The 25,572-nt window shown below is 55.8% G+C and overlaps 3 protein-coding genes across 9 annotated transcripts; 2 read left to right on the top strand and 1 right to left on the bottom strand.

Moving 5' to 3' along the window:
- The first annotated feature begins 2,565 nt into the window (after positions 1–2,565).
- Sema3b (semaphorin 3B) lies at positions 2,566–16,038 on the top strand. 7 transcript variants are annotated; one of them, XM_076577003.1, is made up of 20 exons: positions 2,566–2,684; positions 4,752–4,807; positions 4,890–5,071; positions 6,611–6,797; positions 7,559–7,716; positions 7,874–7,936; positions 8,351–8,470; positions 8,552–8,645; positions 8,790–8,909; positions 9,690–9,835; positions 9,931–10,042; positions 10,152–10,221; positions 10,305–10,449; positions 10,750–10,969; positions 11,661–11,752; positions 11,834–11,875; positions 12,078–12,235; positions 12,335–12,390; positions 12,478–12,617; positions 13,034–16,038. In XM_076577003.1, exons 4-20 carry the CDS (start codon positions 6,689–6,691, stop codon positions 13,436–13,438), a joined length of 2,250 nt encoding a protein of 749 aa, XP_076433118.1. In that variant the 5' UTR covers positions 2,566–2,684; positions 4,752–4,807; positions 4,890–5,071; positions 6,611–6,688; the 3' UTR covers positions 13,439–16,038. The 7 variants fall into 7 exon arrangements, with proteins under 7 accessions (XP_076433118.1, XP_042137544.1, XP_076433117.1 ...); XM_076577002.1 differs by lacking the exon at positions 2,566–2,684 and adding an exon at positions 4,055–4,317 and having other exon boundaries at positions 4,436–4,807; XM_042281610.2 differs by lacking the exon at positions 4,890–5,071.
- On the top strand, positions 15,270–19,851 carry Lsmem2 (leucine rich single-pass membrane protein 2). Its single transcript, XM_006978351.4, has 4 exons — positions 15,270–15,387; positions 19,061–19,171; positions 19,240–19,425; positions 19,576–19,851. Exons 1-4 carry the CDS (start codon positions 15,366–15,368, stop codon positions 19,707–19,709), a joined length of 453 nt encoding a protein of 150 aa, XP_006978413.1. The 5' UTR covers positions 15,270–15,365; the 3' UTR covers positions 19,710–19,851.
- Positions 19,852–20,204: 353 nt separating this feature from the next.
- Positions 20,205–25,542, bottom strand: Ifrd2 (interferon related developmental regulator 2). The gene is made up of 12 exons (XM_006978350.3): positions 25,091–25,542; positions 23,051–23,170; positions 22,879–22,963; positions 22,644–22,768; positions 22,404–22,561; positions 22,198–22,248; positions 21,936–22,114; positions 21,745–21,850; positions 21,310–21,447; positions 21,022–21,150; positions 20,845–20,940; positions 20,205–20,716 (listed from the first exon to the last, which is right to left on the bottom strand). Exons 1-12 carry the CDS (start codon positions 25,146–25,148, stop codon positions 20,636–20,638), a joined length of 1,326 nt encoding a protein of 441 aa, XP_006978412.1. The 5' UTR covers positions 25,149–25,542; the 3' UTR covers positions 20,205–20,635.
- Positions 25,543–25,572: the final 30 nt, after the last annotated feature.

Raw genomic sequence — 25,572 nt, 5'->3', positions numbered from 1 at the left:
GGCGGCTTCTCAATTCAGCCTTTCTTTAGCTGGTGGGAAATTCCCAGCCATGCGTGGGGGGGGTAAGGGGGAGGCAAGAAGGACCGCCCAGGTATCCTGAACCCTAACTGGAGGTACCCAGTGAGGTAGGCATCCCCCACTGCTTGGAGCCGTTCTTGGCTGGGCCTCAGCAATTCCTCCTTTCTTGGGAAACAGCTGAGTGAGGAAAGAGAAATTGAGTTCTTTCTCTAGAACTCTCCCAATGTCCACACCCATGGGCAGCTGCCATATGAGGTCCAAGGCTCTTAGCAGGATGTGCAGAGCCAAGGAGGGACCCAAGCTCCTGTTTTCAGGGTAGGGTGGGTAGTCCCCAGCCTATGAGGACGGCCACGAGGCTGGTCCGCCTCCAAGAGTCTGGCTCACTTGAAATAGTTGCTGGAGCTACTGATGTGGTTGGTGGTGGCCTTGGTATTTTTAACCTATTTGTAGGGCATCGGAACAGCTGGGAAGAGAGGAAGGAAGGAACAACCCCCTAGCAGTCAGAGGCCTAAGAAGGAGCTTATGGGAGACTTTGTGGGGAGGAGGCAGGCCCAGCAGGCAGGTGGAGACAGATGTCCTGTGCAGAATGGGAAAGGGGCCCTTCCTGGGATTATAGCCAGGGCTTCTGTGGCTGCAGGAGCTCCTAGTCCTGATGGAATCTCTTGCCAAGTTTCAAAGCAGACCTAAAACTTTTGTTTTTGCCCCCGGAGCTGAGGACCGAACCCAGGGCCTTGTGCTTGCTAGGCAAGCGCTCTGCCACTGAGCTAAATCCCAATCCCGACCTAAGACTTTTTTATGTTAACATTTTATTTACATATATCTGCTCATGTGTGTCTGTGTGTCACGCACATGCAAGGCACACCATGCTTTTGAGGTCAGAGGACAACTCGTGGGGTTCAGTTCTCTAATTTCACGATGTATGTTTTGGGGATTGAACTCAGAGTGTCAGGCTTGGTGGCAAACATCGTCACTTGCTGGGCCATCTCGACAGCCCAGACCCCTAACTTTTGATGTCCCTCAAAAATCATTACACACACCCTTAGACCAGGATCACCAGGCTAGCTTCAGGCTAAAACACAACAGCCTGAGTTCAGTGGCATGGCCAGCCAGGATCCCAGTGGCCTTGGGAGATAGGAAGGGGTGACGATAAGACTACAGTGTCTCTTGGCTGAGTTCTGTGCTTAAGCCGTCCCCACACACTGACTGGATCCTAGGACTTTCACCACTGCTGTGTGGGTCTGTGTCTCCCCAACTCCACTGCAATCGGAATAGAGGGCAACCCCCATATGTGCTCAGGGTGATGGCCTCCAGCCAGTTGGGGCATGTGTACAGCTGTGTTACAGCAAGTGTATGCATGTCTGCCAGACACTCAGCCTCAGTCACACAGTGGCAGGCATCAGGGTTCAAGGGAGACCGAGGTGGAGACCATGGTTCCTTCTGTCTTCTTGTCTTAACTTCTCACTTTTCTATGATTTATTTTTTTATTTTATCTGCATTTATGTCTGTATGAGGGTGTCAAATCACTTTGAGCTGGATGACAGTTGTGAGCTGCCATGTGGGTGCTGGGAATTGAACCAGGGTCCTCTGGAAGAGCAGCCAGTGTTCTTAACTGCTGAGCTATGCTCTGATGAAGCCCTGGGCATAGTAATTTGAGGGTGGAGAAAGTGGCCGTGCAGGGTGGGGAGCAGGAGAGATGTGTGGAAGAGGAGTTGAGCCTGAGACTGGGATGGTAGCCATGACAGGGAAGGGTCTCCCTCAAGGTCCTCATCAGATGCCCACACCTGCTGCCCTGGCAATAATAGCTCATACCAGCTGTTCCTCTAGCATGCTCCCAACCTGCTTCGCCCAGTGGCTACAGTGACGGCAGTGAGGAGGAGGAGAGTGAGCTATGAGGTTCGGTCTCCAGCTCAGGACACTCAACTGATGAGCTGCAGGGTCTGAACTCAATCCTGTCTCTTCCTGCACCACTAAAGAGTTCACAGTGGTGAATCCCAGCACTCAGGAGGCAGAGGCAGGCGGCTGATCTCTGAGTTCGAAGCCAGCCTGGTCTACAGAGGGAGTTCCAGGACAGCCAGGGTTACACAGAGAAACCCTGTCTTGAGAAAAAGAAAAAGAAACAAAAAGTCGGTCCCGAAACCGGCTCTGGAGATTCTCCCCCAGCAACTTTAACTCCTACCAGAGCATTCAGAGCACACTCCCCAAATCAGAGCTTCCAGGGAGGCATCTACAGCCAGCGTAGGGAATGAAGTATTTATGTAAATGTCGTTTATGCACATATCTGATGAGAAGTAGAGTCTCCTACAGTCTACTTTTGCAGCGTTCGTGGAATAGCCCCTCCCTCAAAGGCTGCGAGAACGAGGCCCCACCCCCTCCCCCCTTTGCTTCCCCACCCCACTCTGCTGGGCAATGAAGAAAACAGGAGTGAGTGTGGAACTGTGATGTGGCTGGTTGTGGGGGGGGGGGACTCCCCATCCCAGAGGGGCTGACCTCAGCCTGGGAGGAATGTGCACGAGGGAGGGAGGGAAGGGAGGGGTGGAGCCAGGAGGGGGAGGGCCGCAGCTAAAGGCCCAAAGCTCCTGATGGCCCCTCCTGGCCCCCTCCACCTCAGCTCTGACATGGCCCACTGAAGGGAAAGGAAGGAGGGGAGGAAGTGATCTTTCCAAAAGGTGGGCCGGGGGGGGGGGTGTCTCCTGAACCCTAGAGACCAGACTTGGGGTTTGTGGGTGGGCAATGTCCCGTCAGTCCCCCGACTTTTCCCCAGGAGATCTGCTGGGGGCAGGTGTTAGACTCTCTGGGAGGCTTAGGCTTCAGGAGGCTCTTCACGACTGTGCCTTGCCACCTCCTGGCACCAAGTTTCAGTCCTCATGGTCGCATGACCGAGCGCCCACGTGGCCAATGGGGGACGGTTGTACCGTGGAGCCACCAGCCTTGATGGCAAAAGCAGGTGTGACTGGCGAGCCTGAGATCCCACCCAGCCCGGGGCACTGGCATGTGTGCCACCTTCATCCGATAGTGTCCAGCTGCAGCCACACCGAGGGCGGGCGGGCGGGCGGGCGGTCCAAGCAGGGTGCAAATGGGTCAATGGTGAGGGGGGTGGGAGGCAAGCGCTGTGACTTGGTGCAACAATCCAGTTATTTCCAAAAGGAAAAAAAGCCAACGCCTTGGCACGCCGTGCCGACGATGGGCAGTTCACAGGAAGAACCCAGGCAGACCTGTACGCGTGGATGTCCCGAGGCAGGGGTGCATGCAGGAGCCCAGCTGCCTCTCTGGGTTTCAGACCCAGACCAAGACGGCCTTATTGCAGGGTCTTGAGGAGACACCTCAAGGTGTCTGAGTGACACCTAGATACTGATACCTGAAGCACTGCCTCTAAGGGACACCCCCACCCCCCACCCCCAGCCTGGCATGTTGACACCTGGAACTAGGGAGCAGGAAAGAGATTTTGTGAAGAACCTGCTGCCCATCCCTTCCTCTTCAAGGGGGGAGACATCTCTGCCAGAGCGGGTCACCTGGCTTGAGCAGGCTAGAGAGGGCTCTTCCCCTTGAGCTGGGCACTGAGTCTCGTTGGCAGAAAAATGATGGGTTCTGGGGCTGTCTCCCAGGATGAGTAACTGGGCTGGGGCAGGAAATCTGAGAGATTGGGCCCCTGGGCCTGGAGAGCCGGAGTCAGTCGGGGCAGACTGGGGACATGAGCAGGGGTGGGTAGGGGCCTCAAAGGCACTTGCTGATCTTGGCTGCTGGGTGGAAAATTGTAAACAGCCAAGAATGTTGTTTGCTTGCATGAGGCCAGAGGAGGCTGCCCAGGTCCTTGGGGAGAGGCAGCCAGCCCAGGAGCAGGACAAGGCCTCATCCTAGAAGCCTCAGGTTCCTCTAGGCTCCCTTCTGAACACCTCGTTTCCCCTACTGCCGCCAGACAGGCAGGCCAGGAACACTGGGTCCTGAGGCAAGGCCTCGGAGCCGACTCCGGAAAGATAAGTCTTCCCTTATCCTCTGTCTGTGCCCCCTTATCTCTGACTGGATGGCACCCGGGTGGTTTGTAGCAAAACTGCACAGTGGGAGTGCCCCGGACCTGTGGCATACAAGCCAGGCTGGAGACCTTCTGACTGCTGAGGTCCTGCTACCAGGCTTGGGGAGACTGAGGCGATCCCCAGACCTTTAAAATGCTCCTAAGAATGCAAACAGGGGTGCTTCTCAGGACAGGCTACAGGACAGGACCCAGGTGCCTCCCAACATGGGCACCAAAGCCCGTCCCGTCTGAAGCCACCTGCCTCACACCTGGCCAGTACTTGAGAAGCAGAGGTAGGAACAGCAGGAGTTGAGGGCCATCCTCGACTACACAGCGAGCTGGAAGCCAGCCCAGGCTACATGAGACCCTGCCATCACACAAACAAAAATAACCCTACAAAACCTCCCTCAGGTACCTGGCCCTGGCCTCGATGGGCAGGGCAGTCTTCCCAGCTTGGAGGAGAAGCTGGAGTCCATAGTTACCCACCGTCGGCCCTAGCTCCAGCCTACTGGGCCGTCAGGATGGGCCCACACTCTCGGCAGAAGTGAGATTTTCTGCATCTGCCCCCCCCCACACCCCCCTTTTTTTCCTGCCTGGCTGTCATCGCGGCCACTGTGGGCCAGACAGCTGAAGTTTGAAGAGGTCCAGTTGGTAAGGAAGCGTCAGGGCCTGGGGCCCAGAAGAGGGAGGAGAGTGCCTTCCCTGACCTCTGACCCACCTATCCCAGCCAGCTCCTGGGAGCCGAGGCTGCTATCCAGTCATCCTTCAGCGGTGGAGGAACAGGTGAGGACTGGGGTGCCTAGCGCCTAGCCTTGTTCCTATTCCTTCTGCTGTTTCTACCTGCTTTGCCTTAACTGATTGCCAGGTTTCTGGGACAACCACCTGGGCCATCTGGGGCTCCCTTCACCTTGAGATCCATCAGGAAAGGGCCACCTCTACCTGCCCAACCCTTGCTCCCATTCCACTCATGCGGGGCCACCGTCTCCAGCCAGTCCCAGCTGCCTGTGCCGGTCACCCGATCCACCCTGTAGCCCTGCAAACTTTATGGTATTCTGGGCGGTGGCTGCCTGGTGGGGGCGGGGGCTTCTGCTTAAAGGAGCCGTCAGAGGGTGCCCCGTGGGCCCTAGCCTGCTCCCCTTCTCCAGGAAAGAGGGGTTAGGGTGGGAGACCCCTTTGCAGAGTTCTTGGAGGAGTGTGGGAAGGCAGCCCTTGTCAGCCTCAAAGACTTCTAGAACCTGAGAAGAGGCAGAGGCAAGTGTTAGTGAATGGAAGGAGAGAGCTGGGGGTCCTGGCTGGGGAAAGGTCTAGAAGCTGGGGGTGGGGGTAGAGAATGGAGGGAGGAGGAGGGGTCTGTGAGCTTGACCCCTGTGCCCAACCTGTCCTGCCTGCTCCTGTAAAAGAGGATGGCCATAGCCGGCAGAACCTGGCTCCACCTGAGTGTGACAGGCAAGGAGTCTGGCTCAGTGGAGGGGCGCAAAGACAGGGAAACTTAAGACCCAGAATTGGAAGGGACTTTGAGGGCAAATCATTGCTCTACCTGGAGCTTCAGGTGAGCCAGAGAGGTCACCTCAGCCTGTCCACATTCCTCTCTTGGGTCTCAAGCCTGATCTTAGTCTCTGCATGCCCAACTCCTTCTCCCCTCAGGCTGCGGAGAGGAAGCAGTCGTCTCAGAGCTCTGCCTGCTGAATTAGGCCTGGGTCTGGCTGGGGGTCCTGGGAAGAACATGTTCTGTATGTATGTTAGAGTCAGAGGGAGTGATTGATGCTGCTGTTGTATTCCCTTGCATGTCCACTCTGCATGCACACACATCAGCCCAGGCACAGACGTGACTCACGTACCAAACAGGCATATTTTATGCTGGTACACACTGAGTAGATTTACACACACAGTGCCAACATGTGTGCATGCACATTTGCACACCCTGTTTATATCTACGTAGATGGGACATGTGTTTGCTCATAGACATTTATACATACACACATGTGCACACTGTTCATATATGCATGTTCACAAAGGGACCCTCAGAAACATATTCATATCTGAAGGTACCCACAACCTTGGCTCCAATCCCGAAAGTGCCTCTGCGTTTCCCTCCCTGTCTGTGGGTACACAGCCACCTCCAGAGGCCTCGTCCCCTGTCATCCTCCCGACATCAGCTGTTTTCCTCATTGCACTTGGTGCCCTCTGAAATGACCACAGGATCTGACTCCTTGCTGGCCCTTTGCCCTTTACCGCCTGGGGACCTTGTCCATGTCGTCAGTGTCCTCCCAGTCCCTGCCCCAGGCTGGCATGAAGTGGGTGCATAGTGTTTGTGAATTAATGTTTGTGAGTGTGTGTAGAGGAGGGGAGGTGACCGAGGAGGGTGACGTGGTGGGGCGGGTGCCTGGCGATGCAGGGTGACCCTGAGGGTGTGCCCGGTGTGGGTGTGTCTCTGATTGTGGCCAGGCGGGGCACCCTTGGTGGAGAGGAAACGGTATGCGACCCCCCAGCCTCTTCCCCTAGGGGCTGTAATCTGATCCCCTGGGACTCCCCCGTGCCCCTCCCGCCCCTACCCTCTGTGCCTTGCTGCCGACTCTTCTCTTCCAGATCCTGGGGCAGAGTCCAGGGCAGCTGAAGGCTCCTCCACACACGCCTGCTGAACCCTGAGCGCCCCGAGCTGCCGGCATGGGGCGGGCTGAGGCCGCCGCCATGATCCCAGGCCTGGCCCTTCTCTGGGCAGCGGGGCTGGGGGATGCTGCCCCTAACCTTCCACGCCTTCGGCTCTCCTTTCAAGGTAGGTGCACCTAGCGGATGGAGGGCCGGCTTGCGGTGAACAGGAAAAGGGCCCAGTATGGAAAGGCTTGCTGGTACCAGTACGTGCATGCCCATCACCAGACCCTGCTTGGGTTGGGGGCATTCTTAGGCCATCTCCAGTTAACCCTGTCCTAACCTCAGCCCCCAACCTCTCTGCCTACATTCTCCTCATGCTTTCCCAAGGAGGACCCCTACGGTCTCCATGGCAACAGTCCTTGTCTCTGTCTCATCCCCCATCCCAAGGCCAGCCATGCCTCTTCTAGGGAAGTCAAGGTTCTGGGGCCATCAGAGTTCCTTTCTTAGTGTACCCCTCACACAGAGGGGTGGTCCCTGGGCAGTGGCACTTGGTGGCCAACTGCTGAATCCAAGCCGGGAGTGGGGTGACTGGAAGGGACACTCAGCCTGACTTTTTAGGGATGGGATTCTGTCTTGTTCGTTCCTACTTGCTCCTACCTTTTCCTAGAACCTGGACTCCATGAGCCTGGCCTCACAGCATGGCAGTCTGCTTGCCTGTACATGTTTGCCTCAGTCTGTTTTCTCCCTTCTGGGGGCTGCACCACCTACCCTGTGGCTCTGTACACGCACCTGGGTGGGCCGGTCTTCATATGCGTAAGCTGCTCACATGCATGTGTGCGGCTTGGGTCACACAAATTACCTTGGTCTGTAGACAGACAACCAGGCAGGACCTTGAGGACCATCCTGTCATGACAGGTAAATACTCAATGGTGTCTCTCCCTGCAGAGTTACAGGCCCGCCATGGTGTCCGAACTTTCAGGCTGGAGCGGACCTGCTGTTATGAAGCCTTGCTGGTGGATGAGGAGCGTGGACGCCTGTTTGTGGGTGCTGAGAACCATGTGGCTTCCCTCAGCCTGGATAACATCAGCAAGCGAGCCAAGAAGGTGCCAGGGATCCCTAACATTTCCCAACTTCAGTGCCTGTCCCAGGAAAACGCCTTAGGACCCTACTCCAGACTGTCTAGACCCTAAACTCCAGAGAAACCCAAAGGGGTGGGCAACTGAATGGGAAACTCGTCCCTAACCTGTGTTCCCTCCCTAGCTGGCCTGGCCGGCCCCCGTGGAATGGCGAGAAGAGTGTAACTGGGCAGGGAAGGACATTGGTGTGAGTGTGGGCTACTCCAAGAGGCGCATGCGGAGGCGGGTTGGGGGGGGCCCTTCATCCCAGGGTTGAGAGAGAGGCTAGCCTGTTCTGGCTGGGGTAAGGGCAGGGAGGTCAAGGCGGATGAGGTCTGGAGGTGGTGAGTGAGTCAGGGTGGTTCTTCTTGGGGGCCTCTGAGTCATGGGGGGGTGCTGTGCATAGCTCTACTTCCTCATGTAGCCACCCTGTGAAGATAGGCACACTGGTCACGAAGGGCACTCAAGTCCCTGTAGCCCATGCTAGTGCTTCCCTGGGCTAATGCAGAAGAGAGGAAGGGGTGGGGTACCCCCAGTGAAGTGCAGCTCCTTAGGGCTGCCTCCCTGGGGAAAGCCTGACTGCCTGCCCCCCACCCCACCCCCACCCCCGTCTGCCTACCAGACGGAGTGCATGAACTTCGTGAAGCTGGTACACGTCTATAACCACACACACTTGCTGGCCTGTGGCACAGGGGCCTTCCACCCAACCTGTGCATTTGTGGAGGTGGGCCACCGCCTGGAGGTAAGACCAGGACCGGACAGCAGGGAAGCGGGGGGGCACGGGGAAGAAGGACCTGGCATTAACAGCTCCCCCACCTCCCAGGAACCCATGCTCAGACTGGACCCGAAGAAGCTTGAGGATGGCAAGGGAAAGAGTCCTTACGACCCGAGGCATCGGGCTGCCTCCGTGCTGGTGGGTGAGTCCAAAGGCCGGCCCCCAGCACAACCCCAGAACCCACTGGAAATTCTAGAACTTCACATGTCCCGAGGGCACCCCCTCAGACACCCTGAGCACCCCGAGAGTTCACAGCTGGCTGAGCACCCCCTTGCCCTGTCTGCAGGGGAAGAACTGTACTCAGGGGTGGCAGCAGACCTCATGGGCCGAGACTTTACCATCTTTCGCAGCCTGGGCCAGAATCCTAGTCTCCGAACAGAACCCCATGATTCCCGCTGGCTCAACGGTGAGAGGCTGGTGGGGCCCCTGGGAGGGAACTGCCATCCTCCAACAAGGAAGGCGCCCCACAATGAGAAGGAGAGCAATGGGCAGAGTGGGAACTCCCCAAGTATCTACCGTAATCAGGCCCTGTGCCAGGGTCCCAGAGACAGGCAAGCATCTTCGAGTCCATGGATCTTAGAATAAATACATGATGAGACAAATTCCAGTGGCCATGACGCCAAAGAGAGAATTGAGCAGGGAAAAGGAGTTTGGGCTGAGGAAGGGGAGCCACTTGCCGGAGGAGGTATGAGTTACTAACAGTTTCCAGAACACAAGAAAACCAGCCAACAGAATTGGAAGCGCATTCCAGGTAAGGGGAATGACTAGTGCAAAGGCCCTGAGGCCAGAGTCAGCAAAGAAACAGACTCATGGAACTAGTATTGGTCGGACACCTAGACTCTCAAGGGCCGGAGTCCTTTACTACGGGACAGCAGGAACTGAAGGAGGAACAGGGAGCATTGGTTTGCGAGGGAGGAAGATTTATGAATGAAGGTGAAAACAGATACCCACTTCCCTCTTCCTGGCAAGTGTAAGGCCGTGTGGCATGGTCAGAAGCCCGGTAAAGGGGAGAGGGGCAGCCTGCTTGTGCTTGTAGCTGTGGTCTCTACTGCCCCCTCGTGGCTGCTTCTTGCCTTGCAGCTGCTGATCATAAGGGTAGGTCTTGGAGTTGCAGGAGTCTGCAGATGGGTTAAATGTTGGGGCCAGAACTAGAACCCGCTGATACCAGGCCTCCTGTTTTGTCTAGAACCCAAGTTTGTCAAGGTCTTTTGGATCCCAGAGAGCGAGAACCCCGACGACGATAAAATCTATTTCTTCTTCCGTGAGTCCGCAGTGGAGGCCGCACCCGCAATGGGGCGCATGACTGTGTCCCGGGTTGGCCAGATCTGCAGGGTAAGGAGACACTGGGCCGTTCGCTCCCGGCTGCCTTTGCCCCGCCCCTTTGCCCGCTATGGTCTGGTCCTCATCCCTTCTGATCCTGTGAGCAGAATGACCTGGGTGGCCAGCGCAGCTTGGTCAACAAGTGGACCACATTTCTGAAGGCGCGCCTTGTATGCTCAGTACCTGGAGTCGAGGGTGACACCCATTTTGACCAACTTCGTGAGTGTCTTGAACGAGGGATGGCACCAGGGGAGGAGTCAAGGGGGTGCAGAATCCAGGAGCCTGGGCTGTGTGTGTACTGCCCTGCCAACCTTTCCTTGCCCTGCAGAGGACGTGTTTCTTCTGTCTTCCCGGGACCGCCAAACGCCGCTTCTCTATGCGGTCTTCTCCACCTCCAGGTGAGGGGCAGGAAGTAGAGGTTCCCTTGGGTGTCGGTTTGGCTTGCTGGGGCTCCTCACTTTGCGCTCTTCATTGCCCGCAGTGGCATCTTCCAGGGCTCTGCCGTGTGCGTGTACAGCATGAATGATGTGCGCCGAGTCTTCTTGGGACCCTTCGCTCACAAGGAGGGGCCTACGCATCAGTGGGTGTCCTACCAGGGTCGCGTCCCCTACCCACGGCCCGGCATGGTGCGTTGCTAGGGACTGCAACAATCAGCTTCGAAGTCTCAAGGGTAGAGAACTTGACTTTGGCCTGGGGGTTTTGTTGGGGGGTCTGATTCCTTCCTTTTGGTATGGGAAATCTCACCGTTGTAAGACAGAACCGCCGAGTGAGACCAGGTGCCCCCTCAGCCTAAGGCTCACCAGGGAAAGGCTAAATACTCAGGGCGCTTGTCCCCGTCCACCTGTCATGTTCCCGGAGGCTTTGAAGGGAGGGGCTGACCACAAAACCCGTGTCTATCTCCGCTTGACCTGCTTTGCCTCCTCCAGTGCCCCAGCAAGACCTTCGGCACCTTCAGTTCCACCAAGGACTTCCCAGATGATGTTATTCAGTTTGCTCGGAACCACCCTCTCATGTACAACTCCGTCCTGCCCATCGGGGGGCGCCCTCTCTTCCTCCAAGTGGGAGCTGGGTACACCTTCACCCAAATCGCGGCAGACCGTGTAGCAGCTGCTGACGGACACTACGACGTTCTCTTCATTGGTACAGGTCAGGGTCTCCTCGTCACAATAGCCCGTGGGACATAGAGCCCCTCCAGGTTCCTTGGCCTGCAGGCAGAAGTTGGGCCCGGTTAGCTAATATCTACGTCTTTGTCTGGGCTATGGTCTCACTCTGGGAAGGCTGCCCTAGTTGGTCTAACCTACAATTTTCACTTTTTCATGACCTTACCATGATGAAGGACTGCGCTTGTTCATGTGCATGTAGGTGTGTGTGCTTTTGCTTTTAGGCCAACAGCCAGCTCCCAAATCATGACATGGAGACTTATTAGTTTTGAGTGCTCGGCCCAGCTCTTTTTGTTTGTTTGGGGTTTTTTTTTTGTTTTTGTTTTTTGTTTTGTTTGTTTGTTTTTTTCGAGACAGGGTTTCTCTGTGTAGTTTTGGTGCCTGTCCTGGATCTCGCTCTATAGACCAGGCTGGCCTCGAACTCACAGAGATCTGCCTGGCTCTGCCTCCCGAGTGCTGGGATTAAAGGCATGCGCCACCACCGCCCGGCTCGTAACACATCTTTAGATCAGCAGAAACAAGTGTAACACACCTTGACACAGTTAAAGTAATATTTCCCAGCATAAACAAATGTAACCCATCTTTGCCCAGGTAAATTAATACTCTACAACACACAGGTGGGCGGGCACTTGGCTTGTCAGGGAGAAGCAAGTCCCTCCCTCTTCTTATTTCTACAGATGTGGGCACAGTGCTGAAAGTGATCTCAGTCCCCAAGGGCAGCCGACCTCACTCTGAGGGACTTCTCCTAGAAGAGCTGCAGGTGTTCGAGGTGAGGCTTCATCCCAGTCACCCTGGGACACGTCACCCCGATCCACTAAGCGCTGATCCCCATGTCCTGCCTCTCTTTTAGGACTCTGCCTCCATCACCAGCATGCAGATCTCCTCTAAAAGGGTGAGTAACTAACTGAACTTGTGACACCAGGACCCTCACTGTCTTCTCCTTGGTTTTCACAGCCCAGAGTTCAGGTGTAAGCTTCTGCTTGGCTAGACCATGAGACCTCAGTGTTCCCATCTGTCAAGTGGGGAAAAGGCTATCTGACCGAAGGGAGCCAGGTAAGGGCTGCCCTCAGACTGGAGACTCTTGTGCCCTCTAGCACCAGCTCTACGTAGCCTCACCGAGCGGCGTGGCCCAGATTGCCTTGCATCGCTGCACGGCCCTAGGCCGCGCTTGCGCAGAATGCTGCCTGGCCCGAGATCCTTACTGTGCTTGGGATGGATCAGCCTGCACACGCTTCCAGCCTACTGCCAAGAGGTGGGCTGGCTTGGGGTCTGGATCTGGCCGCTGGGAGGGAGTCTCTCGCTGCTCCTCCACCTTCTGAGAAGGACTCACAGGTTTTAATGTCTCCCTCAGGCGGTTCCGGAGGCAAGACGTACGGAATGGTGACCCCAGCACCCTGTGCTCTGGGGGTGAGTACTCCATCAGCAGATACCCTCAGGCCTTGAAATTGCCACACCCAGCCGTACCTTGTCTGAATTTTACCTCCTTGTCTCAAGACTCCTCTCACCCTGCGCTGTTGGAGCGGAAGGTCTTAGGTGTGGAGAGCGGCAGCGCCTTTCTGGAGTGTGAGCCACGCTCGCTGCAAGCCCGTGTGGAGTGGACCTTCCATCGCGCAGGGGAGGTGGCGCACACCCAGGTGTGTCCCCCTCCACCCTTCCTAACCAGGCCCATCTAAGAGAAGCCCCACCCTGCCCAAGGAGCCCAGTTCAGTGAGGCCCTGCACAGTCACACTCCTTACCGTAGGTCCCATCCGGTCCAGTCCTGGGCTGAACTCCACAGCCCAGTGATGCCCCCACTGTGTCCAACTAGACTCCCGACCCATCCTCTCCCATCTGGAGAGAGAGGACCCTCAACCCACCCACCCACGCACTGAGGTTTCTAGTCTACCTCATCTCCCATTCAAGTGACCCCTCTCCCAGATCGAATCTTCACCCGAAGGCTGCCTTATACCCGTGCACCTAGCCTTTAAGTGAGTACCCGCCACCGCCTCTTTTCCTTGTCCCGCTCCGGCTCCCGGTGACCCTTGGCTCCTGTTCCTGTGCTCACACGCAGGTGCTGGCGGAGGAGCGAGTTGAGCGTACGGCGCGGGGGCTGCTGCTGCGTGGGCTGCGGCGCCAGGACTCGGGCGTGTATCTGTGCGTCGCGGTTGAGCAAGGCTTTTCGCAGCCACTGCGGCGCCTGGTGCTGCACGTGCTGAGTGCGGTCCAGGCCGAACGCCTGGCCCGGGCCGAGGAGGCAGCAGCCCCTGCACCACCGGGCCCTAAACTCTGGTACCGGGACTTTCTGCAGCTGGTGGAGCCAGGCGGCGGTGGAGGGGCAAACTCCCTGCGAATGTGCCGCCCGCAGCCCGGGCCCCACCCTGTGGCCGCAGAATCCCGCCGGAAAGGTCGCAACAGGCGAATGCATGCCTCTGAGCTGCGTGCTGAGCGTGGGCCACGTAGCGCAGCACACTGGTGACTGGGCTGTCCCCACACTGGGGACCAGGCTGGACATGACATTCAGAAGAGGGGGCAGGCAGACGCCAGGAAGACTGAGGCACACTGAGGTCCTTGGGGCCAGTAGGACACCTAACTCATCCATAGGCCCTGGCCAAAGGGTACCCGAGCCAGCTTATTTATTAACAAGATAACCCGCCAATGTAGCCTCAGAAGAGTGGCCCAGGCTGAATTCAGGATCTAGCCTGGAGGGAGGGGACGGAGAAGTGGGGTTCCAGAGTAGAGCAGGGCCAGAGAACTGTCTGGGGTGCCTGCCCTGGGGGAAGCATTCTTTCTTGGGCAGGGAGCAGAAAGCTGTGAACAGATTAGGCCGTTGGGTTCCCGGGTGAGGCAGGCCAACTGTACTAAAGTAATGCAATAAACACATTATCAGCTGACGTTGGAATGGCCCCAGCAGATAACAGGTAGTTCTTGACCTTGCTGGGAGTCTGGGGCATTGTCCTAGCAGTCTTAAGTCCTGAATTTTTCTCATCCAAGATTACCGTTCTGCCGGGCAGTGGTGGCACCCACCTTTAATCCTAGCACTCGGGAGGCAGAGGCAGGTGGATCTCTGAGAGTTCTAGGCCAGCCTGGTCTATAGAGCAAATTCCAGGATAGACAAGGGCTATACAGAGAAACCCTGTCTTGGGAAAAAAAAAAAAAAGATTGCAGTAGTGAAGATGAAAAGTGGTATTCGATGACAAGCTGGACCCAGGCAGCCTGTGGGGGCGCTGGCGTGTGCACTGCATTCTGCAGCTATTAATGCCAGGCTAAGGAAAACAAACAGTACTGATGTGGGCAAGAATGCGTGCAGACCTCACCCAAGGGCTGACACTTGAGCTGAAAGATAAGAAGGAGCCAGTTAGAGGGTGTCTGGTGGCAGAGCGTCCAGGAGGGAAGAACCAGGGCAAAGCCCCGGAGTGGGGAACAAGCCCGCCAAGTCTGATCAACGACAGGGGGCTAATACGATGGTGTGACATGATGGATTCAGGACGTTTTGGAAGGTAGACCTCCCCCCCCCCCGCCCCGGCCCCCCAGTCTTGCTCTTCACCATCGAGAAGAAGCAGAACAGAGTTCACACACTGAGGCCTGGAAACTGGACCGGCTCGCTTCAGGAGTGAGCAGTGTCCCTGTGCACCCTCACGCGCCCCCACGTGGAGAGGAGTGGGAGGGAGGACCAAGACTACTTTGTGCTAAGGTCGTTAGTCATGTCTCTGCACTTTTTATTCTCAGTACAATTGGCTAGGACCCCTTGCTCCTGTTTTACAGATGGGAAAACAGAGGCCACTCCCCAAGGTTCTCTTTACCTAAGGCTACAGTTTAATACTAGAAATACTAGCTTCTAATCCCAGTCTGTCCGCTGGCCAGGATGGGTATCCACTTGTGGGGCCCGCAAGATCCCTATGGCATTGTGCTCCAGCTGTTCCCCTGGCCCCCCAATATCTGGTACTAGCTGGTCACACAGTGGTGGGCGCTTGCTTATCTCACACTTGCTGGAAGGAGATGGCTGGCTGAGCAGAGATGTGCAGGCTTTCTTTCCTGTCAATAGCTACATGGCACACGCTGCTTGCCAACCTTCTGGGTGAAGGCCCCAAAGCCTATGTGTGATTAGAGTTGGTATGGTTTTCAGAGAAGTTCCCTGGGCCCATGTGCTAGCAGAGGCTTGCTCTTGGCTGAGCCCTATCACCACGTAGGTAGTCTAGGCCAGCCCATCTGGGTCACTCTGCCCCTTTTCATGGCTCAGAGATACCCCCTCTAAATATAGCCCAGGGAAGTGAGCTCAGGCCTATTTTAAGACCAGGTTGGGAGGCAGCCAGGCCTTTCCCAGGATCCCAAAGGAGCCACGGCTGCCTTCGTCCAGTTCTGCTACTGGGCACTTTGATCGGGCCCCTGACTACCTATCAACTGCCATGCCTGAGGAGACCCAGGAAGGTAGGAGAGGGTAGCCATGGGGGAGGACAGATTCTAGTCCTGTGGCCCTGTGGCTCATGGAGAGACTCATTGCCTTGAGCAGTCTTTTCCGACCTGTTCTCGGGACCTATCCCTGTGCATGGAGAAAGGATGGACTTGCCATACTTGGAACTCCTCCCTTTCTCAGGTCCTGCCTCAGTTTCCCTGCTGTGGGCCATGGGGAGGGATTCAGAGCTCTCCACTTAAGAGTGGGTCAGCTGTTGGCTGGACTCAAGTGGGTGTGGGCATCTGGGGAGCTGCCAAGCAGTTCAGCTCTTCCTTCAGCGGAAGCAGCTGGAACTGGTATGCAGTGGTACAGCAGCAGCGGTTCCAGGGAGCATTTCAACATCTGGCCCAGGGACTGGGAAGTGGACAGCCCTGGCCTGCCCTAACTTGGGCCCTAAATATCCCAAAGTGGATTCTCTGAGCCTGGTCAAGACTGACACTTTGCTAGCCGAGTGCCTTTACCTGCTAAGCCATCTCAGTGACCCTCCATACTTTATACTGCAGAGGAAGGGCCTGCCCTCTGCTAAGGGAGAATGTTTACCTTTTGCGGGGGCGGGCGGTTATGACTTAACTGTAACATCTACCATGTGTTTCTTTTCTGTAGCAAATAAAATATGTCCAAATATACAGTGTGGGAGAAGCATAGTGAAGTGCAAAGGGGGCTTTCATGTGACCTGCAGTCACCATCCAGGCTTAAGGACAGACAGCATTTGCTTTTGTCTGAATTGCTTGCGATCATGTCCAAAGGCAGCTTCATGCACATCAGGGCTCAGAGCCATCCTTACCCTGTGCCCTGTTACCTAGGCCTCTGGAGGCCTCTGGAGCTCCTGTGGAGCCAGAAGTAAAATTACAGCTAATAGAAGGCGTTGGTGGATCTCTGTGAGTTCAAGGCCAGCCTAGTCTCAGCTAGCCAGGGCTACACAGTGAGAGCTTGTTTCAAAAATAAATAATATATATCCAGTCAAATAACACCAGCAGAAAGGATGGTTACAGTTAGAAATCATATTTTGATAGTAATTGGAAGGCTGAGGCAGAAAGATTACTACAGTTAACCAGGAACTCAAGACCAGTCTGGGAACCTTCTGAACCTATCTCAAAAAAAAAAAGGGGGGGGAGGTAAGTGGGGGGCGGGAGGGAAGATGATTCAGTGATTAAAAGCATTTGCTGCATAATCGTGAAGGCTGGAGTTTGTGGTGGTGGCACACGCCTTTAGTCCCAGCACTCTGAAGGCAGAGGCAGGAGGATCTCCAAGTTCGAGGCCAGCCTACTCTACAGAGTGAGACAGAAAAACTGTCTTGAAGAACCAAAGCCAAAACCAAAAATGAGAGTTCAGATCCCAGTACCCACCCACAGAACAAGCTAGGCGTGGTCTCGTATGCCTTATAACCTCAGAGCTGTGTATGCTGGGAGGCAGGAGGATCGCTGAGACTTGCTAGTTGCCAGTCAACCTTATCAAAACAAAACAAAACAACCAGATTTCCAGCCTCATAAAGAGACCCTGACTCAAAGGAGTAAGGCAGAGTAATAGATGGGACACCCAAAGTCGTCCTCTGCGCTCTACACAGCAGCACAGGTGTCTAAACACACGTGGGCATACACTATACACACACACACACCACTAACACATAACAAACCTGGGCGTAGTGATATACACATGTAATACCAGTAATGGGTAGGCTGAGGCAAGAGAATTTCGAGAGTAAGCCCATCCTAGCTTAGGCTACTCAATGAGTTCCAGGCCAGCAAAGGCCAGTGTGTTAATATAATTCTTGACTGTATCTATTATATATACTTATTGTATATAGTTTTTCTTATAACCTTTTATTATTTTAGAGAAAAAAGGGGAAATGTGGTGATATATTGTGTACCCTAATAAGATTTTCCAGAAGATCAGAGAACAGAACAAGCCACTAGATTAAACACAGAGCCAGACAGTGGTGGCACACACCTTTAATCCTAGCACTTGGGAGGCGGAGATCCGTCTGGATCTCTGTGAGTTCAAAGCCACCCTGGACTACATGAGATTGACTCAGTGTAGGAGAGAAACAGAGCCAGGCAGTGGTGGCACACACCTTTAATCCCAGTATTTGGGAACCACAGGCCTTTAATCCCAGCACTTGAGATCTCACGCTCTGCTACCAGCAGAATTTGGGAAGCACACACCCCTTTAATCCCAGCACTAAGAATGAAGTGATACGGCGGGGCAGAGAAAGGTAGATAAGGCGCGAGGAGCAGGAACTAAGGCTTTTCGACTGAGGAAGCCCTTTTGGCTAAAGGCTTTTAGGCTAGAGGGCCTTTTCAGGCTGAGGAGTCCCAGAGGTAAGATGTGGCAGTGGCTTGTTCCTTTGTCTCTCTGATCTTCAGGCAAATTTTATTAAGGTACACAATATATCAGCACAACAGCGAGCGAGACACTATCTCAAAAACAAAACAAAATCTGAAATAAATATAACCATAAGGGAACTATAGAGTCAGTGACTAATGGGCAGAACCTGTGAGCGGGTAATTACACACATTAGCCAGGCTCCCTAGGCAACCGTCAAGCTGTTTCTCATCTCTCAAATTAGCAAATATATGTAAAGGTCTGTGCAGACAGGATCTGGTTTAGCTCAGTAAAAAGCTTGCCTTGCAAGCATGAAGACCTGACTTCATTTCTCGGGGCCCCGTGATGGGCTTGAAGCTGCCCCTTGACATGCTCACAAGCAAAAGTCCCATGCTGTTCGGCCCTCTGTCTGGGAGGCGGACTGCAGGTCCCGTGTGGGGGGACACTTCTCATCCTGGGCCTGGTGAGGTGGAGACGGCAGTTCCTGGGGCTCTGTGGTTAGTGAGCCGAGCCGAGCTGTTGAGTTCCTGTCCTGTGCCAGGTCGGTGAGACCTCTGGCTTCCATGTGCACACGCATACACATTCTTTTGTTTCCGGTGGGATGCCTAACAGTGGTGCTGTCCTGCTGGGCTCTGGACAGGCCTTTTAGAGGACAGTTCTGTTCTTTTAGAGGAAGTCTCTGTTCTCAGACTCAGCGATTTCATTTCTGAGAATTGTCCTCAATAACTTTCAGGAAAATGGGGAAAACCATCATATTTAATGATTGATATCCTGGGGGTTAATTTCCAAAGGGAATTGGAAACCACCTAAATGCCCAGATAGCCTCAGAGGGAGGCCGGAAGGAGTCCTCAAAGTTACATGAAACTGTGAAGATAAAAAGACGACTCCCGCAGTGCTGATGAGTGAAAACAGTAGGACTCCAGTAAGAGCAGCTGAATCACTGTTAGGAAGGCAGAGCCACCGCCAGGAGGAATCAGGAGGAATCGCTGGAGTGCAGTCACATTCGCCTAGGAGTAGGCACCACGTGTTATCAGATCAGGCCTGACAGCAATCTCACTGTTTCTGTGAGATGTAGTTGAACTATTTGCTAGCAATAGGCAGGCAGAGGAATGCCTGAATGCGAACATGGGAGCATGTCAAGAGCCCCTATGCAGACTAGGCCTTTGGAACCCTGGATCAAAACCAAGAGCCGTTCCTGAAATTGTAGTGAATTTGGAACCAAATGCCCCTGGTGTAGATCCCACATAGCCCAGGTCCCTGCCGCCTGGGCTTACCTACGAGGTAAAGAGGAACTTGCTTGCTCAAATCGGTCCCACTACCCCATAGACACTGTGTTGCCAACGCAGAACCAGAGGAGCAGGGGAACACTGGCCCCTAACCACGTGCAGGAGGTGCGTCTGCATAGAGTGGAGTCCATCAGTGACCTACACAGTGGAGGTAAGGGTGCGGAGGGAGCGGGATGGGTGAGGTGGGTACCACCCTCCTGACGGACCACCCTCCCGCAGGTTCACTACAACCCTACCTGGCTGAAGAGGCACAGACGTGGGAGGAGCTTCTGGGTGTTCTACCATCATCTCTGTGCACTCAAGCTGGTTGCAGCCCCACGTGTGGCCGTGGGGGCTTCCCACTGCTGTTGGCACTGCTGGTATTCACCTGCCTGGCACTAGCCATCCTGGCTGTCTACCTAAGTGGTAGGGACAAGCAGGGTTGGGACCCCAGGGCCCCTGCAAATTCTGCAGGAAAGGGTGGGGCCGGGTCAGTGGGCAAGCCCTGACGCTGGGTGGGAGCTCCGGAGCGGCGTGTGGTCTGACAAGGTCCCACCAATGTCTTCCCATCCCCAGTGCTGCAGAGTGAATCCCTGAGGGTCCTGGCACACACCCTTCGCACTCAAGAGGAGACTCTGCTCAAACTGCGCCTGGCTAGCCTGAGCCAGCTCAGGAGGCTCAACTCCAGCGAAGCTCGGGCTCCCAGCTGAAATGCCATTTGTATGTGAGCCGTGCGGGGGGTGATAGATAAAGGGACCTTTGGCAGGTCTGTTCTCCCGATGGCTACGTCTACACTACTTCCTTGGTGAGATTTTTGTACAAGAGCCTGACGTAACTCAACAGCCGCCTGTCTCTCTTGAACTCTTCAGGCTAGACTTGAGCCCTCTGGTGCCAAGGCCCTGCTTTGGATAGCCAAAGGTCAGAGGATGGGGCCCCAGCCTCCTCCTGGCTCCTCCTATGGCCTGTCAGCACCCTCTGGCTGCCCCCAGACAGGAGATTCAGAAGTCTAGAAATAGCTGTCCCGGCTCAGCCACCCACTCTGCCAGGCCTCCTAGTGGGGGGTCCAGTCTCCGTGCTCAGACAGGCTATGCCGAGCTGGGGGTGGGGAACTGCCTTGGAGGACAAAGGTGAACCAGAGAGCTGGCGGGGCCAAGCCTAGGGTGGTAGACGAGAGCCAAGGCAAGCAAAAACTCAGGATAAAGGCCTCGGGGAAGAAGCACTGTTTAATTCTTGTTTTTAAAAACCAGCACACACATCCGGTCTAGGCAGCTTTGCCTACCTTATGCCATGGTGGACAGGTGCCAGACCCCCAAAGGAAGTGGCCCCAGGGGCAAGGTCTAAAAAAGGAAAGGGACAGTCCTTTCTCACCTGCCCCTCAGTTCTGGGGCTGGTGCACATTTGATTTTACCTGAGACAGGGCAGGCTGAGACCATAGCCACAGGGCTGAGTGCAGATACAAAGGGCCAGTCTTAAGTGTCCTGATCCCAGCCCCTCCCACATTTGTCTATTTTTGGTTTCATCATTAAAAAAAAAAAAAAAATAAAGTGACAATCACTGGCGGATCACCAGTTCTTGCACTGTCTTCTGTTAAAAATATGGCAAGGGTACGGGTAGCCTTCTCATTGGCCAGTCCGCTTCACAAGACATCCGCCCGCTTGTCCCTCGCACGACTCCGGGCCTTGGTCCGGGCTTTGAAGGCTGCAGCATTGTACAGGTGCTGAGGAAGAGGCAGAGAAGGGAGCCTGGTGAACTGGGAAGGGAAAGTTGGGGCTCCTCCTGTAGCCCACTCACAGCTCGAGGCCTCCAGAGAACAGGAGGCAGGATAAAGGTGTCCAATATGCAAACCTTTTCAAAACGTGAAATCTTGCAGGCCTTCAGGGCGGCGGCATCCAGCACCAGCACAGGACCCAGGCCAAAGATGTCCCGGAGAAGCCCGTTGTTCTAAGACAAGGCAACTGATTAGCTAAGGGCATTCTGGAGGAGTCACGCGGGCAGACCTCCCCATATGTCATGTCCCCTCACCTGGAGGTGATAGTGCATGCCAGAGCCCAGCACATCCTTGAAGGCTGTGTAGATGCGGTGGCGAGCCCAGCTGTCTATGCAGAGCACTTCCAGTCCAAAGCGGATCGTTTCCTCCTCACATTCACCACCCTACAGGGTAGAGGGCCCGTGATTGGGATTGGCTAACACGCCTGGGACACGTGCATGCATGCGTGCGTGCGTGCGTGCATGTGCGTGCCACAGGCATGGACCACCAAGCCCAACCCTTGGGGACACATTTTTAAGGAATATTCATGCTCACACACACACCTCAACAAAGTGCAGCACAGCTCGGAAAATGGAGCGCTGGCGTCGACGGTCAATCTTGGCACGGTACTTATTGCTGTCAGTGGCTAGAGTCCGCAGGGAACCACAGAGAGCTTCCATGTCCTCATAAACAAAGTCCTCCTGGGTGGGAACATGAGGTGTTGGGTGGAAGCCTGAAATCTTCTGGAACTGAGCATGGTGTTGCCCAAGTTTTCTTCCCCTCACTGTTCTCCTCTGCCTGGCTCCTCTTCTCTCAAGCCCTCCTTCACCTCCCCGCAGCAGCTCACCTCCGCTCAGAATCCCCACTACAGCACCTAGCGTGTGAGTAAGAGTTGGGATCACTTCCCCTACAGAACGACCCAACTGCTGCATTGGTGTGGGTGTGTGTGGGTGTGTGCGCGCGCGCGTGCGCGTGGCCAGCAGGCACTTCCCTCGCACCTCAAGGTCCCGGGCCAGCTCAAAGAGCAGGGCGATGGCTTCCCCAGCAGCAATCCGCAGGTTCACACTCTCACTGGACAGGAGCTGCGGCAGCCGGGGCAGCTGCCTGAGGAAATGGCAAGCTAAGCTTTGCGTCTGGGTTGAGGGTCTCGTCACAACTGCCCCCACTCCCGGTAGGCAGCCGCCCCTACCTGTCAAGGATGTGGTTGATGTGGGTACTAGGACAGATGGTGAGCAGCAATGCCCAGGCCTGCAGGGCAGCACAGAGCAGGCCATGGAGGCTGGCAGGGACCAGAGCCGCAGTGGAGCCACTGGGGCCACAGGACCAGCTGAAAATACTTTCCAGGCAGGCCAAGCAAGAGACCAGGTCCTAGGAGCACAAGGAGACAGGTGGTTCACAGACAGAGCTACCGAGTCGAGCTACTAGGCCGCCCATCTCCAAAGTCCGCTTACCTGGACGTCGGTGGCAGCCACATAGCAGCCCAAGCCGAGAGCAGAAGCACACTGTTGGAAGAGGACAAAGCTAGGCTACCATGGGTCAACATCAGGACCATCATCTGAAGCTCACCATCTTTAGGGGAGGGAGTCTGAAGACAGGCAGAACCCGACACCCTGCTCCGGGATGAGGGACCACGGGACGTGGACGTGGAAATACTCACATGGAGCCGGGCAGCGGGGCTGGCCGTACTGTCACTGAGCACCGAGATGAGCAGGGGCTGCAGGCTATGGAACAGCTCCTCGCCCTTGGGTCCAGGGCCCAACTGCACACAGAGCAGGCCTAGCACTGAGGCAGCCAAGGCCTGTTCTTCACCCTTCCCTACAGGATGCTTTCCAGTTAGCGCATGCAGCAAGCGTCAACACCTGCCCAGCTAGGGTTCCCCAAGTGCCCAGGACTTGACCTTTCTTAAGGCACTTTTCCAGGGCATCCGACAGTGTGAGGCTGCGTTCCAGCAAGAAGTCAGGAAGCAGGTGGGAGGCCAGGGCCAGGCGCAGGCTCTCCAGAGCTCCCTGCCGGGTCTTGGCACTGGGAGGCAGAGAAAGGGTTCGTGTGGGTGATCGCGCCCTGCGTTCCATTTGCCAGAGGCTGGCCGAGCAGGGCCCTAGGTGCAGAAGTTGGCCAGCAGCCAGAGGTACCTCTTGTCAGTGAGGCAGTCCACGGCGTCCTTCAGCTTTTCCTCCAGGTCTCCCTGCTGGCTCTGCTCCTCCACAGCTTCCCCACCTGCAAAGCCAGCTGGTCATCACTGAATCCTGCCCTTGTCCAGTGACGCCCTCACCGAGTCCCTGTCCAACTCCAACTTGCTCTCACCCAGGCAGTCCTCGGCAGTGGTACTGAGCAGGCTGGGACATTCACTGGTGGTGCTCCGGGCCTCACTGGCTGCTTCATCCTCACTGGAACCTGAGTCGGCCTGGGCACTGCTCCTGGTACCTGGGAAACATAAAACTGCTATGTGACCAGCTTCCATTGGTGAGGGAGGACTCGACGCACCTCGTCTACCTTCATGAATACTGTCCCATCTCAGAGATGTGCAAACGGAGGCTAGGGTAAGCAGCAGCACAGGGGCTCCAACATGGGACTTGGATTAGGAAGCAGGAGAAAGGGAAGGAGGTCTTTCTGCTGGAGAACACAGGTGCTAGGCCCACCCGCCAACAACCTGGCAGACTTGGTGAGTGGGGACCCCAGGAGGGCACAGCCTGCTTTAAGGAGGGCAAGAACCACACAGTGGCAGAAGGGACTGGACGAGTCCCACCTAGGCCTGTGGCCTAGTCTAGATTATGCTCAAAAGTGAGCAATGTCAAGGTTGGGGCTCAGGTTATAGCACTAGGACTGACCCAGGGGTTTAAACTGACCCAAGGTCTTGTGTTCTCACTGGGCACCCCCTCCTCATGCTCTCCTTAGGACCCCCTGCCCCACCCCCAACCTTAGCGGAGGTGTGACTTGACCAGCTGCCCAGCCTTTAAAGCACGGCCGAGAAAGCGCCCCCTTTCAGGTGTGGCAGGTGGAAACAGGTGACTTGTAACAGCTCTGCACAGGCCGCCACAGTCACTGATCTGCCCATCAACTCTGGAGCAGAAGCCCGGGTCCCAGTGGGTGTGCTGGGTGCTCTGTGCTCCATATATAGTCTTCTGGGCTTCCTTTGGTCCCCTCAGGGCCATCAACTTTACAGACACAGAAGAGGCTCTTGACCATGCGAGCATTTGAAAAAGAAGCAAACAGCTGGGCGGTGGTGGCGCACACCTTTTATCCCAGCACTCGAGAGGCGGAGCCAGGTGGATCTCTGTGAGTTCAAGGTCAGCCTGGGCTACAGAGTGAGATCCAGGACAGGCACCAAAACTACACAGAGAAAACAAACAAAACAACAAAAAAAGCAAACAGAGGGGACTCTCAAAGTGTCAGTAGAGCAGAAACATTCCTCTCCCGGGCCAAGGACTGGCTTTGAGATGAGCAGCTGCTGTAGCAGAGCCCTGGACAGGTGCTGATCTGGTGGCAGTCCTCGATCCTGGGGACTAGTAACATTACTTGCCTGTAGGGAAAAGTTCAGGCCCCACCTTGGCTTCTATTCACCTCTACTCTTACTATTCGACTTCCTCCTTTGCTTCCCTGTGCTATGGTCCCTTTGGGTGCCTTTGCACAACAGGCTCTTCACCTTCCCAGGTCTCACCAGAAGCTCCTCCCACAGGGCCTCCCAGGATTCCGTCTCATACCATTCAGTAACTGGTGTTAGTCCTTATGGAACTGTCATAACTCTACTAGATGGCCCCAGACCCAAGCCACATTAGGGTGGCAGCCAGATCAAAACTAGGCTTGGCAGGCACTCTATCTCTGCAGAGTTAACGTGTGTACCGCAACAGGACATGCTTCTGGTTGAGGCTGATAAGGAGTCTCAAGACGGGCTCTCCACCCAGTCTCCAGCCCAAATTGCTAAGGCCTCAATTCTGTACCTTTCCAATCACACTTCCCGGTTTCACAGAACCGACGAGGCCTCTCTACTAACTCCCCTGTGCAGTCTACCAAATGCACTAGTATTTGGCAAAGGGGCTGGCTTCACGCTTTTGTCCAGTGTGGTTGTCCACCCTGGTGGTGATGGGAAAACCTAGGTCCTTAAATGCTGGCCAAATCACCGCAGCGGGCGCGGGATTTCGAAAAACAGCTGGCAATGAGCTCAAGTTGGGCGCACACGTGGCCAATGCCTGCTGGGGCACGTGCGAGCCTTAGCAGAGTTCCGGGAGGTTGCGCGGCACTGACCCTGCAAGATTCGCCAACCCAAGACCCTTGGTGACATCCAAAGGGAACCACGAAATGCCCCCGCTCACTACTGAACAATTCTACCGGAGCCCCCGGACTCACCTCCTCCACGGCGCTGACCGCCCTTGCGGAGCGCATTGCCCTTACGAGCACGAGGCATTCCTGGAACCAGCAGTCGGGGACACGGTAAGGGGGCGCGGGGTCAGGGACCCGGAGGGCGGGGACTCCAAACCAGCGAAACGCTGGCCGGTGCGCTGAGTTGAGACTGGGGAAGACGACAGGAGCCACACGCCGCGCGCGCCACCATCTTCGTGAGGCGCCCCGCCCTGTCAAACGGGTCGCTGGGAAGGTGAGTTCCCCGCCACCCGGTTCAGATCCACATCCACGCGGCCGAAACTACTCTCCCCAGGCGGCTGCGCACACAGATTAGGGCGGCCTGAGTTGAGCGCAGTGCACGACGGGAATCGTAGTCCGTTCCGGAGGCACACAAGCCGACGCCGCTCCGGCTAAACTATGTACCCACAATGCCCTGCGTACCTTCCCCCCCCCCCCCCCCCCCCCCCGGCCCCGTCCGGTTCCCGCGG

The sequence above is a fragment of the Peromyscus maniculatus genome, chromosome 7 (genome assembly GCF_049852395.1).
Source record: "Peromyscus maniculatus bairdii isolate BWxNUB_F1_BW_parent chromosome 7, HU_Pman_BW_mat_3.1, whole genome shotgun sequence".
Lineage (NCBI taxonomy): Eukaryota > Metazoa > Chordata > Mammalia > Rodentia > Cricetidae > Peromyscus > Peromyscus maniculatus.
This window is presented reverse-complemented; position numbering and strand designations above follow the sequence as displayed.